The 13700-nt window shown below is 39.4% G+C and overlaps 1 protein-coding gene across 1 annotated transcript in view; it reads left to right on the top strand.

Moving 5' to 3' along the window:
* ZBTB10 (zinc finger and BTB domain containing 10) overlaps window positions 1-13244 on the top strand; it is a 36600-nt gene extending 23356 nt beyond the window's left edge. Inside the window, exons 3-5 of the mRNA XM_038391346.2 lie at window positions 4373-4510; window positions 7688-7863; window positions 10556-13244. Of these exons, the coding sequence (XP_038247274.1) occupies window positions 4373-4510; window positions 7688-7863; window positions 10556-10861 (620 nt within the window). The 3' untranslated portion in view covers window positions 10862-13244. The remainder of the gene's footprint in view (window positions 1-4372; window positions 4511-7687; window positions 7864-10555) is intronic.
* The last annotated feature ends 456 nt before the right edge of the window (window positions 13245-13700 follow it).

The raw sequence follows: 13700 nt of genomic DNA, 5'->3' as shown, positions 1-13700 counted from the left end.
CTGGTTGCTCACTATATCTTGCAAAACTCTCTCTCCATATTTGGTGACGGAGAACCATTAAACTTTCTGTAACACACCTGAGGATGTCTCCATCTATACAGAAGATGAAAACTGATAAGTCTGATTTCAAGTTACCCTATCTGCTGCATTTTTTGGAGATAGAATCATGTCCATCATCAAACATTTAATCTGCTGTCACACAACTTTAGTTTGTTCTCATCTCTTTGCAAGGCAGTTTTTGTTTTCCCTACACACACTTATTGTTTACGCTACATCAAGAGACAGGATTTGATTATCAGTGTTGCAGATGTGGCGTTTTTTTGCTTGGGGTTGCTAAAAATTTTGATCACAACTTTTTTGGTGCTTAAATTTTCTTTTTGGATGGTACTATTTTCTTTACAGCTTTTCTTTAAGACCAAGAGCATTATAATAATTTCCGTTCTCTTTAAAGTGCTTACCTGGCCTCACTATCGGTTCCAGTTCCTTGATTTTTTTTTTTGAGAGAGATCTGGAGATTTTTAATTCCCGAGAGTGGGGTATAACGGATCACCATTCAACCATACTCTTCACCACAAAGGGAGGATTTTGTGTATTTATGGGAATTTGACCTATTCAAAAGGAATAGGAAGTTAGATACCCTGTGTGTCATGTTTAATTACATGAGATACTGTGAAATGTCTGTACTGGAATCGACAGTATACTCTATAAGCAGAGGGAGTTCTCGCTACATTTTGTGTGCGGGAACCTGGACATAAATATGATCTAAAATTTCAAAGAACAGCTTTCTTACAGGTTTCAGAGTGGTAACCGTGTTGGTCTGCAAAAACAACGAGGAGACCTTGTGGCACCTTAAAGACTAACAAATTTATTTGGGCATAAGCTTTTGTGGTCTTAAAACCCATTTTATCAGATGCAGGGAGTGGAAAATACAGTAGGCAGGTATAAATACACAGCAAGTGAAAAGATGGGAGTTGCCTTACCAAGTGGGGGGTCAGTGCTAACGAGCCAATTCAGTTAAGGTGGGAGTGGGCTAGTCTCAACAGTTGACAAGAAGGGGTGAATACCAAGGGAGGGAAAATCACTTTTGTAGTGCTAATGAAGCCAATGTAATCAAAGAGTCCCATTTCAAACAGTTGATATGATGTGAGTATCAGCAGGGGGAAATCAGTTTTTGTAGTGACCCATCCATTCCTAGTCTTTATTCAGGCCTACTTTGATGGTGTCCGGTTTGCAAATTAATTCCAGTTCTGTAGTTTCTCATTGGAGACTTTTTTTTTAAAGAATTGCCACTTTTAAGTCTGTTGCTGAGTGTCCAGAGAGATTGAAGTGTTCTCCTACTGGTTTTTGAATGTTATAATTCTTGATGTCTGATTTGTGTCCATTTATCCTTTTGCATAGAGACTGTCTGGTTTGGCCAATGTACATGGCAGAGGGGCACTGCTGGCACAAAGGAACTTTTTTTTTTTTTTCCTCCCATTCTTTCTCCACCCAGCTCCCAGGAATCAAAGGAAAGTTACGTTGTCACTTCCTCCCCTCCAACAACCAGGCATGAGAGCTAAAATATTGGAATTCTCCTTCTCTCTCCTCTTCCCCCCCCCCCCCCCCCCCCCCAAGACTTGAGGCTTTATGATCACTGAGACTGAGCTGCTGAGGTCAGTTGCATGAATGATCCCACGTGGACTATAACTGGCAGCTGGCTACCCAGCTGCATGACAGTTTTTTCAGACACCCTGTTAGCTTCATTTGGGCTCCCTTTGAGCTGTCTTCCCATGCAGTTACCACTGCCAATCATAATCCATAATGCTGTTTAAGCAGCAGAGTAAAACTGATGCATGCAATCTGAAGTTGAGGAGATTTTCACTCTAGAATAGTAGTGAAAAATTAATGTACGTTGGATACTTCTGCACATATGTTGCCCAGCAGAAAGGAAGTATGCTGTCACTCCTGCTGCTGCTGTAGCACGGTCAAGCATGGCATAACTTCTTACATCATGTGCACTCCTTATGTGCAAATGGATTTGTTAGCTGGAATTTACAAAAGTGCAGACATAGCTACTCCCATCCTGCTCAGGACTCAACCCCCAACAAGAGAGGGTAGGACAGGATTACAAACCTCCAGATTTAAAACACCCATCACCAATGAAGAACAGGCACAGGAGAAGGGTGGGATGATGTGAATGCCCATCAGAATTCAGTCTAAAACGCATGTTTTTGTGGTATCAGAATGGTGTGTAATGCTGCCAATGCCAATGTGATATGCCCTTGATAAAAGATTGTTCTCTTTATGCCTGACTAAAGAAACACAATAGATAAGGGACCTGTACCCAGTTAATTGCTGGGGGAACACCACAATATATGGCTCTGGGCATGGTGGTTTCTAAGTGTAGTAGTTTTTTCATCATTGGTAGCTAGAAGAATAAAAAAACTAAAATCAAGCGAGGAGAGGGAGACAACATGAATTGAATGGAGGATGAGAAGAATGATACAAAGTGCATAAAATCTTTTATTTTGTGGTGGAGACTGTATTTCAAGGCTTTCTCCTACACATTCTGTAGATACTAGGTGTATGGTGTTTTTGTGTTTGTATGTATGGGGAGGGTTTAGATTTAGACACCAAAGATAGAATTGCAGTCCTCATTGAGGTTCAACAGAATTGTTCCTTATTTATTATAATTTTAAAGGGAGATACAACTTTTAAAGTTTTAACCATTCTTAATGACTACAATCTTCAGCTTCTACACTTACTTCTGGATCTCTTATTTGGTGGGTGCATTTAATCAGCTTTTTTTAAAAGAAGTCTCCTGTGTGTATATATAATAGACATAAGAAAAAGTGGAAACTCATTGGCTAGGGAAGCTATGGCACTAATTGCACACAGAATACTGACAAACCAACAAAAATGGGACAGTTGAGAGGACTGTTTGTTTACTTACTAAGTAAGTAGTATGACAATAGGATGAAATTCAAATAAGTGTGTTTTAAGTAGACTGTTCCTTTAAATTTGACTTTTATTTAAAAAAAAAAATTCCTTGTGCAACTTTTCACAAACATACAACGTACAAATTTAGAGACTGAATGGGACAAAGGGCTGATCAGTTTTTTGTACTGCTTTAAATGTTTGAAACTGGGTATAATTAAGGCCGTACAATCCCTGGTATGCATGTAGTTTTAGTGCAAATACATGCACTTATCACAGTAGACTTACAGAAATGAGTTACACTTGTTTAAATCACCTTTCTACTGGTTGATATAAGGCATGGTCTGCATTCACAGTTTTGCCAGCATAGCTATATTGGCTGGGAATGAGGAAAAAATTATGCTTTCTGCTCGCCATTGGTGTGTTGGCAAAACTGCTCATGTAGATGCAACTGTGCTGTCAGAGTATTTGTCATGCTAGCTAATCTACTTGAGAGAGAGTGTGTAGCTATGTCAGCAGAACAACTTCTGGGAGTTTACACTAAGGGTTTGCTGGCATACAAAAACAGGAAAAAATGAGAGGGCAAAAGGTGGGGGAATGAGGACCTGCATACATAAAGCCAGCCCCATGCGGATACAAATTTATATCCACAGATATAAATCAGTATCCGTGGAACCGCAGGGCTCTCCCAGGAACTGCGGCGGTGAAAAGAACAAAACGTGGTCCTCTAGCGTGGCTGTACCACCCCCAGCCCTGCCCCCTGTGTGGGGGCAGTGCAGCTGCACTGGAGGAGCTGCCGGTGCAGGGAGCTGGCTCCTGGGAGCGACAGACACACGTTCTGCTCCTTTTGCCCCTGCAGTTCTGCAGATACCGATTTATATCCATGGATATAAATTCGTATCTGCGTAGGGTTCTGTACATACAGTAAAACTTAATCCCTCAGGGTTTTTGTGGCATGAAAAATGTTTTTGCAGAATCTCCCAGCATGGAGAAGATAAAATTACCCAGGGCTGTAGTCTAAAAATCTTACATTTTGGTGAAATTAGTTGATGTTTACTTATAAGAGACTATCAGAGTAATCAATTCATAAATAAGGCCTTATTTGAATTCTGAAATTGTGTTTTAAAAAAAAAATTGGCTTGTCTGCAACTCAGCCACATGGAAAACTGTGGAAAAGTAATAAAGGACCTTTATTATTTGCAGTAATAAAGTCATTATTACTTTTAAGCAATTTTCTGCTGTCAGCCACTTGGGGCTGAGAGTGGGGGTGCCCACTGTCAAAATTGCGGTGGAAGCCTAATATTGCAGAATCTGCAATTTGCCCAATATCGCAAGTTAAATAGGGCCTTAGTCATAAAGCTTTTTGAAAAGTTTTTTTTAAAAATCTAACTGTTTAGAGAATTCTCTTCTGTAGAATTTTGTATAAATCAAGTGAAAAGAACATTACTTGTAACAGGTACTTCAAATGACTTCAAGTATGGACTGTTGCCGGGTACTTCAAATGACTTCAAGTATGGACTGTTGCCGGGTACTTCAAATGACTTCAAGTATGGACTGTTGCCGGAATCTTGGCCAAAAGAAGCATGGGAAAATGGCAAGTATATTTTTTTTTTTCCCCCTTCATAGCCCTTTTTTTGGTGGGGGAGGGGTCTGGTTTTGTCCCACTTAATGATCCTATAGATTATAATGCCAAAAGGGACCACTGTGGTCCTTTAGTCTGACCTCTGCATAGCACAAGCCATCGGACGTCCTTGAATTTATTCTTGTTGTATGACATTTTTTTTAAAAATCCTGGGTTACAGCAAACTTCCTCTTTGACAATGTCACAGTAGCTTTTTCCAAAGCAAAGTATATCCAGTTTGGCTTGCTTTTTTTTTATTAGGCTCTTACTATCAATTTAGGATAGATGGATTAGCATACAGATGAAATAGATTTGATCTTCAAATATATAATGCTTAACTCTCTGAAAATTGTCATTCAACATATTAAGTTTTGGTTAGTGCAATTTATATTTCCTTTCAGCATGGCTAAAAGCATCTTCTCTTGAGACCCATGTTGGGTGGTCTTGCCTTTCTGGGAGTAACATTCCCCCCCATTCACCCCCACTACATAGATCTAGCTAGGGGTTAGTTGTAGCCAAATTCTCTGAAGTTTTTGAGAAGCACTGTCATGTAACAGTCATCTTAATAAGATGCCCCTTCTCAATAAAGTAGCTATTTTAAGAACGTACAGGAGTGGGTAGTAATATCTAGCCCTTGTATTCCTTATCAGAACTCAAAGTGCTTTATGAAGGAAGGAAGGATGATGATATTCTGACACTTTTTTATAGATAAAGAAACTGAGGCAAAAGGAGGTGAAATGGCATGCCTACAGTCACTTGCCAGCATGCCAGTGGCCAAGATGTGAATAGAACCCAGGTCTCAAGTCCCAGTCCAGTATTCTGTCTATTGAGGAGAAACTTCCTCAACATACTTCAAGCAGGGAATTAATGTTACGCTTAAGTTTTATATCTGTCTCTCCCCCTCCCATCTTGCGGGCATACATAAGTAAGCCTAAGATTGTCACTTTTTTTTTGTAAAAGTCATGGGCAATAAACAATAATTCATGGAGCCTGTGACCTATCCGTGACTTTACTAAAAATAACTGGGGACAGAGCTAAATAGGGAGGAGGAATGGAGTCCAGGGAGGGGGGCGGGAAGAATGACATGCCAGAAGCTGCAGCGCAGGGCACAGCCTGCGGGGTGTACAGCTCCCTGCTCGGGAGATGGCTGCCGCTGTGGGACAGGTGCACGATCCCAGCTGCAACCTCCCCAAGCTGCAGCCGCAGCCAGGAGGGGGTGCCTGGCCCCAGGACGCCATGGGGCATGGGCGCACAGCCCCTGCTGCAGCTCCTGCCGCGGGGATGGGGTATGCAACCCCGGCTGTGGCTCCTGGTGGAAGCCGCAGGGCTGGAGGGCAGGGGGGGATGCGCAGCCCCAGTTCTGGAGATGGTCACAGCTGGGGGTGGCGCATGGTCCTGGGACACAGCGGGGTAAGGGCACGCAGCTCCTGGCTGCAGCCCCCAGCAGAAGCACAGCTCCAACTCTGGAGCTGGCCACAGGGAAGGCAGGCAGGGATCTGGGAAGCTGCGGGGCAGGGGTCCACAGCCCCTGCTTCAGCTCCTGCCACGGGGCTGTGGCATGTGCAGCCCCCACTCCAGAACTGGCCACGGCTGCAGGACAGGGGTGCACAGCCCGACTGCAATCCCTCCACTCCCCGCAAACCACAGGGCAGGGGCTGCAGGATCCTGATTCTAGCTATCCAGCTTTCAGTTATGAGCTGCTGCAGCTGGGCAGGGGTGCACAGTCCTGCCTCCAGCCCCCGCCTCAGCTGCTGATTGCTGAAGCAGAAGTCACAGACGTCCAGTAAAGTCACAGAATCAGTGACCTCTGACTAAATCATAGCCTTGTACATTAGTATTAGATTTGTAAATTGATCATTTTTGTTGGGGATTTTTATGGCACTCTGAGTGGCTGTCTTTTTGCCTTAAAGATGCAATACCTGGATGCAGGAATAGTCACTTACTTTTTGTCAATGTCCTGACTCCAGATAAACATTTTTCATACTACAAAAACAATAATGGTAATAAATAAATAAGATTTTTGTGGTCCATTTAAAAGCATCTGACGGTCTGAATTTGGTCTGCAGTCCACCTATTGACTATTTCTGCCTGAAGCATAAGAGTACAGGTTCAGTCAGTTCTGGGATAAGATTTCTTAAAGGTGACTAGAATTCAAATAAGTTAGTTAATATTACGGATCTGTTAGATGCAGCAAATGTGAGTGCTCAGCTATTGAAAGCCAAATTTTTGAAGACTACAAATACTTAAAATTCATGGTACAAATGAATTAAGTCTTTGCCAGAGTGAGCAGTAGTACCTTCTGTTTAGACACACACAAGTCTTTGCTTTCTCCTTCCTGACATCAGCTCCCCAGAATCCATCCTATGCATAGCCATATGCACTTAGAAAACCTCTTTTAAAAGTTTTGGTGGCAGTTAGGTCCATGTGCATGTATCTTGTGTTCCTGTCTTCCCTGGGTGAACATATGAATAGCCATCCCCCATAACGGTTCCTGAATTCTACTCTGTCCAACTGCACTATAGTCATAGGACCCATTTCTTTCCTTTTGTCATATAGTAGTGTAGTATCTTAACATTTTTTGTAATTTGGGTTTGTGCATGGCCATTGAGCTCTACCATCTCTGGCCCATGGGTATAATAACTAGCTCTTACCTCCTGATGATACCTCAGTTCTTCACTACCTCTAAAAACTGTATCTGAGCTCTGAATTAAAGGGGAAGAAGGGAGGGTAAATGAGGTTCTATGGAGGCAATACGTAAGTAAATTAATGAAGTTTAGGTAACTTTGATTATTCTAAAATTATAATACAACTTGCTATCAATATAATGAACCAAAATACCTTCCATATTTTTAACAAATTTTTATATAAACCAGTAAAAACAGGGTTTTTCCCTTCAGTTTCAAAGAATTGGTCTGTCCTTGGGTTCTGGAATCTTTGTATGAGAATAAGACTTCATGAGGGGTCCATATTTACTAGATAGGCACCTTCAGGCAAATTCTGCTTCCTGGGCCTACTGTATCAGTGGACCCTGGGGAAGTGCTGTTCTGACCTGGGTAATTTTGACATCTGTATGGTGCAAAAGCCGAACTAGAATGTATCAGATGATAGTCTTGTTTTGTTTCGTTACTGAACACTGGGACTTTTTTTTAGGTGATTCATCTGCTCTAATCATGAACAAACTGAAGTGTCCACACTGTAATTATGTAGCCAAATACAGAAGAACACTAAAGAGACACTTGCTCATTCATACAGGGGTGAGATCTTTTAGTTGTGACATCTGTGGGAAGCTGTTTACTCGAAGAGAGCATGTAAAAAGACATTCCTTGGTGAGTAACATTTTCTCTTTAAAGCTTTCAAATGTTTCTTAAACTTTGATAGAAACAGTTTCATAAGAGATTTGACATGTGAATAGTCTGTTTTACTGTGAAGTAACCAAGTTTGAGTCTACTTGGTGCCAGGACAACTATCTCTCTTTAAATTCCCATCTGAAAATCACACTATTGTCAGTGAAATTTGTTCCAAGATCTTCCGTGGAGATGGCATGAGTATTTTGGGGCAGATGTTTTAGGAGGATTGAGGAAGTGATAGAAAAATAAGAGCAGAAGTGCATCATTTTATAGGCTTAGTAGACCAGAAGAAACTTTCCCTTGTTAGGGCAGCTGTTGAATATAACATTTTCATTCTGTATTACTACTTCACCATTTTCTGCCCAAACTGACAACCTACTAGTCAATTTCTCCCAAGTGCCTTGGTGAAGTTGAAGGTATGTTCATTCCAAGGCCATCTGATGGGATGATGCATTATACGCTTTAAAAATCCAATTTGGGGCAACCAGTGTTTCCAACCTGATGCTGAAAAGGAAAACTTGCCTTTGACAATGATTCAATGTAAAATGCCATTGAACAGTTACTCACTAACATGCTATATGGGTGAATGTATCTAAACGGCCATAAGAACTCATCTTGAAGTGCTGTGATTGTGAGACGCCAGAGATGTGTTTATATTCTAGGCATTTCGATAGGTATTTTCTATGTAGTTTAGAAGGGATGAGACAGATGAAGTTTCATTTTAATTCTTGGGTTGTATAAATCCTAGGTGCACTAACATTTCATCTTTAGGGAAGCAATAAAGGCAGGGGTCAAATTGGTAGCAAAAAAGATGGTTGTATTTTTCTTTAGTACCCTCATAAGACACCACTGCAGAAGATTGTGATTGCGTTTTGAACATCTGCAACTTCTGTGGGTGACTTGGGCTTGGCCCCCTCTGTTATCCAAATACATCCACAAGCTCCACTGGGTTGTTTGGGCCTCCATTGAGGGGAAGCTCAAGCCCATAAACCCTATTGGGCTTCTTGAATTTGGCTCCCCTTTGAAAGGGCAGGAAAGACTCATTCTGCTAGGCTTCTTGGACTTGGCTGCTTCTTGACTCGGAAGGGAAAATGGCAGTACACTATAGTTTGTTCATTCATGGTTTCTAAATGAGGTGTCACAGTGAGTGCCCTGTGTAAACCTTCCTAATATTATTCTCCCTCTCCTTTCTCAGATATGCTTCTTTGAGCAATGAAGCTGTTAACAATATCAATTAAAGTATTGTCATTGAGCATCTGAGTTAGCTGCCCCATTCATTTCAGTGGGTGCTGGTATCTCTGAGAAGTTGTTCCAGGTTTTGCCAACATCACTGCATCTGTTAACATGTTAAAAGCCAACTAAGTTTATTTCAACAACCGTTTCACGTAGAGCCTTTGCTTTTTTAAAAATTAAAGCAAAGCAAAAATTCTGGGGAACAAGAAAGCAAAAGGAGAGGTGCTGGTATACAGTACTGCTGCCTACTGGCTCAGTCTGAGCTCAGAATAAAAGAGAACACACCGTATTAGTAATATATACCAAGTTATAACTGTTCCATGGTGGTGTAGTTTTGGTACCACTCGAGACTTTAACTGCAGTGAGCAACTGTTTCTGTTAGTCAGTAAGTAAATTTCATTTGATGAATGGGTTTTGTTGCCCTAGGTGTGGGACAATATCCTAGTGAGTCTGAACTATGAAGACAACAAAATCTAGTGCTTCTGAGAACTATACTAAATCATCTGCATAATTTTTATTTTTTCATCGTCCTCGATTGCCTTAAACTGAGTACCAATTTCATTCTTGTCTACAGAGGAAACTCAGTATAATCTGAGAATTTAAACAGTTATACCAGTATAATCTCCTGTGAGCACACTTGTATTCCAATATAAGACTGACTTTTTACTGTTTACATTGTGTTGCATAGGAAGGCATTTAAGCTAAACAAACATTCTTCTTATAAATATTGTAGAGTGGTTATGCTGGTATAGTTATAGCACTGTAACTGTTAACATATTCCCCTATAATCAAGGCCTAAATGTTATATGGTGAAATACCTCCCATCCGACTGGTTTTTTAAATTGTGCATTTCAGTGACTTGTTGAAAAACTCTTTTTTCATATCGTATCCTTAAACAATAATGGAATGGTTACAAAACATATATTTATTCAATTGTATGCTTAAGGAGTTCAGTCCCATATAAAGGTCTTGAAAATAATCTCTCCATAGAGAGGTGGGAAGCTTTTCCTAGGGAACGAAGGGGCCTATGCCATTAATTTACGCAGGGTTTAAGCTAATTTATTTTTAGTTTCTAGCCCTTAGAATAGCAAAGACAGTCTTCTAAAAGATGACTACATGGAACTTTATAGTGTCTTTTTCAAGTGTCTATACAAAACTCTATACAGCAGTGAAACTGACAAGAATCATGCCAGTTTTATCCCAACCAGCTGCTTAATCTGTAGGCAGGCAACAGTTAAGGCAGTGAAAATATTGTCTTTCAACTTCAGAGGCCCTTTTGTCTAACGTCTCAGCCTTTGGCTAGCAAAGTTTGCATCAAAAACTCTTTTGACGACCTCAAAACATGAACTGACCTCAAACAATTCATGCAGATTCAGCAGGTTTTTTGAAATATTGCAAATGTGATTTTCTTCTAAATAACATTTCTCTTCCTTTTCAGGTGCATAAAAAGGATAAAAAGTACAAGTGTATGGTGTGTAAGAAGATCTTCATGCTAGCAGCCAGTGTTGGAATAAGACATGGATCTCGACGCTACGGAGTTTGTGTAGACTGTGCAGATAAATCTCAACCAGGAGGGCAAGAGGGAGTAGACCAGGTGCAGGACACAGACTTCCCTAGGGATGAAGAGTATGAGGAAAATGAAGTTGGAGAAGCCGATGAAGAGTTAGTTGATGATGTAGAAGAACAGAATGACCAGTCTCGATGGGATGAATCTGGGGAAGTCTGTATGCCTTTAGATGACTGAGGGTGTACTGCTTAAGGATGCTGCAGTTGGACGCTGTGGATTGACAATTTGAGTTCTTGGACTGAAGGCTTGCAAAATATGGTACAGGCTGGATGGTAGTTATGTTGCTGTGAAAACTGTAGGGTCAAAGCCTTATAGCAAAAAAGGATTATTAAATTTTTTATGATATTTGCACAGGACTGTACAGCATACAACCATTTGGTTGAATTATACAGAGTCCTCACATCTAGTCAGTTATCAAAAGAAAATGTATTTTTTATTATTTATAGGATATAGCTACTTGGGTCCTATTCAAACATGGTAACTGTACTTATTATGTTACACATTCATGTATCCTTCAACATGAATGAAGAAAATTACAATCTTGTTATGGAAATACATGACATCTTCCCCAAATCCAATCATAGTTTCAGTGAACCAGTGAGGCTAATTTGGGCTAGTGGCTCTTATTTCCAAGAATAGGGCTTTGCCACACCACTCTTGCCTCCCCCTTACCCTTAATGGTCTAAACTCCTCAGTAACTTAAATATGCAGTATAGGTAATACCAACATGCTAATGAAATTGATTTATATCGGTTGGCTTTAAGCCAGCCTGTGGTGTAGGTGACGAGCACTGGAGAAGATAATATTGGCATTAATTTACTGACTTGATTTCTTGACAATTTTGAATTTGCAAGAAAGCTATTTCTCTTTCAACAAATGCAGAATAATCACATGAGGAAAAAATGATTAATAATACAGGGAAGATTGTGATTAAAGTTTGAGTAACTTTTTCCTTGCCACTTAGAAAATTTTACTATATCAAATACTTGCTGCCTGTTTTAGGTATCTTTTTGTGGCAGCATTCCCTGTTGACCACCTTTTTTCCTCCAGTGTATACCTCAGTCCAACTCAAAGCTTAAAGAATCCCCGAAATGGAGAAAGAGTGTCATAGAAATATTATATGACATCTGACTTTGTTAATTTACGATAAATGTCTGCTTTTGGCTAGTTTTGTTATTCGGTATGAATTTAGACACTAGGCTGTTGTGCCCATTGTTATTCATTAAAATGAACACAAATGATCTAATTTTTTAATTCTTTTGTATTTTTCTGGGGTGTTTCTAGTGTTTAATGTTAAATTATGTTTAACTTGGTGGCTTAATTTGATCGTTTTTAAAAAAACAAAACCAAACCAAAAGCAAAGTGATATTCATTTGAGTTCACCATTTAGAATGCTCCACTCCCCACACTCTTTACTTCAGTTTTTGAGGAGGCATTGAAACTTGAATTTTTGTAGCCATGGACTTTTTTTCTAAACTTGTGATACTGTACCAATGATTTCAGGCCTCTTTCTGAGGGAGGGGAGGGTATTGCACCTTTAGGTTAAACTCCTTCGCTTCATCTAGCCTAATGAATTAGCTGATCATTGGACACTGCATTTGATGTAATAGTATGTCAGAATGAATAAATATGCACAGCATTTATCATAACACATAGCTAGGCCAGTGTGACTGTACTGTATTAAAAAATTGAGGGTCCCCATATTTTCAGCTTTTGTTTTAATTTTAAAATAAGTATATTTTCCTATTTTATATCAGGTAACTAAATTATGCTAGTTGTGTGGAAAACTTTGAACTATGCTTTGACGGACAGAATCTTAATGGTGCTCCATCTGATCAAAGTTGGTATGTATTTAAAGAGACAAGCTTTACTGTTGTCCTTTTTATTTCAGTAGAACAGTGATTTAATGTTAAACATTGTTTCTGCTGGAGGAAACTGAGATAAGTTGAACTACAGTTATATGGGTATTAAAATGCATCTTTTTTTAATCATCCAGTTGTTTCATGGGTAGTTTCCACAGCACTATAAACCTGACAGATGACTAGTTTTGTTTTTTTTTTTTTTGCTTTTTTTAAACTGAAGAATACATCTTATTCTCATTGTTCTAGACTGAAATGTGTAATTCTGGTGGGGTCCAAAGTAGAAATTAGTTGGGCAAAGATCCTATGAAAAAGTATTTTAAACGTTAAAAGTAATGTTCTGCTTTGTGAATATGTAAGTATAGCATAAAGATTTTGTCCATCCCATTTATCCCCTTTAAAACTATAGTTTACAATTGGTAGATCTGACACATACACACACACACATACATACATACATACATACATATATGAAATTCACCTAAATCTGCTTTATTAGAATACAGCTCACTTAATGCTTAGAAACTGGACCTGGCTTTACGTTCTTAATGTATTTTTACTTTTTTCTCAAGGTATGAACTTATTCTCTTGAAACTGAATCTTCTTTTACTACTTAAATCATTTATGTATATCTGGTAAATTATGACCAAATTTGTTGTTAGATTGCATACAGTAAATTGAAATATACACTTGGTACACTACAGAATTGTTGTGCTTTTGTTCTGGTTATATTTTGAAAAACAGGGTTTAATATAGATTGAGTGTAACTTATAAATATTCAAACATTCTTATAATTGATTTGGCCTTAGACTCTTCTGTTGTATTGTGACAATCTCTATGTGGTTAGTAACATTTACTATTTGGTGTCAGAATTTGTTTTCTTACTGTAACACGAGAAGCTCTTTAGTCATCTGGTGTGAAATAGGTAAGTACAGGAGATGCTCTGGTTCAGAACATGGTTTAAAACCTGAGTACTCTGAATTGGTTGTCGCTCAATATTTTTCATTTTAAATAAATGATAAAGTAATTGGGGGCTGTGATTTAGTAGAACAGTGAATGGAAAAGTGACAGTGGATTTGTTTAGCTACCTTTATATATCTTAAAGAAGCAAAAAGACACAAACCCTTCCTTTTGCAGGCTGTCTGTAGTACAGAATG

The sequence above is a fragment of the Dermochelys coriacea genome, chromosome 2 (genome assembly GCF_009764565.3).
Source record: "Dermochelys coriacea isolate rDerCor1 chromosome 2, rDerCor1.pri.v4, whole genome shotgun sequence".
Lineage (NCBI taxonomy): Eukaryota > Metazoa > Chordata > Testudines > Dermochelyidae > Dermochelys > Dermochelys coriacea.
This window is presented reverse-complemented; position numbering and strand designations above follow the sequence as displayed.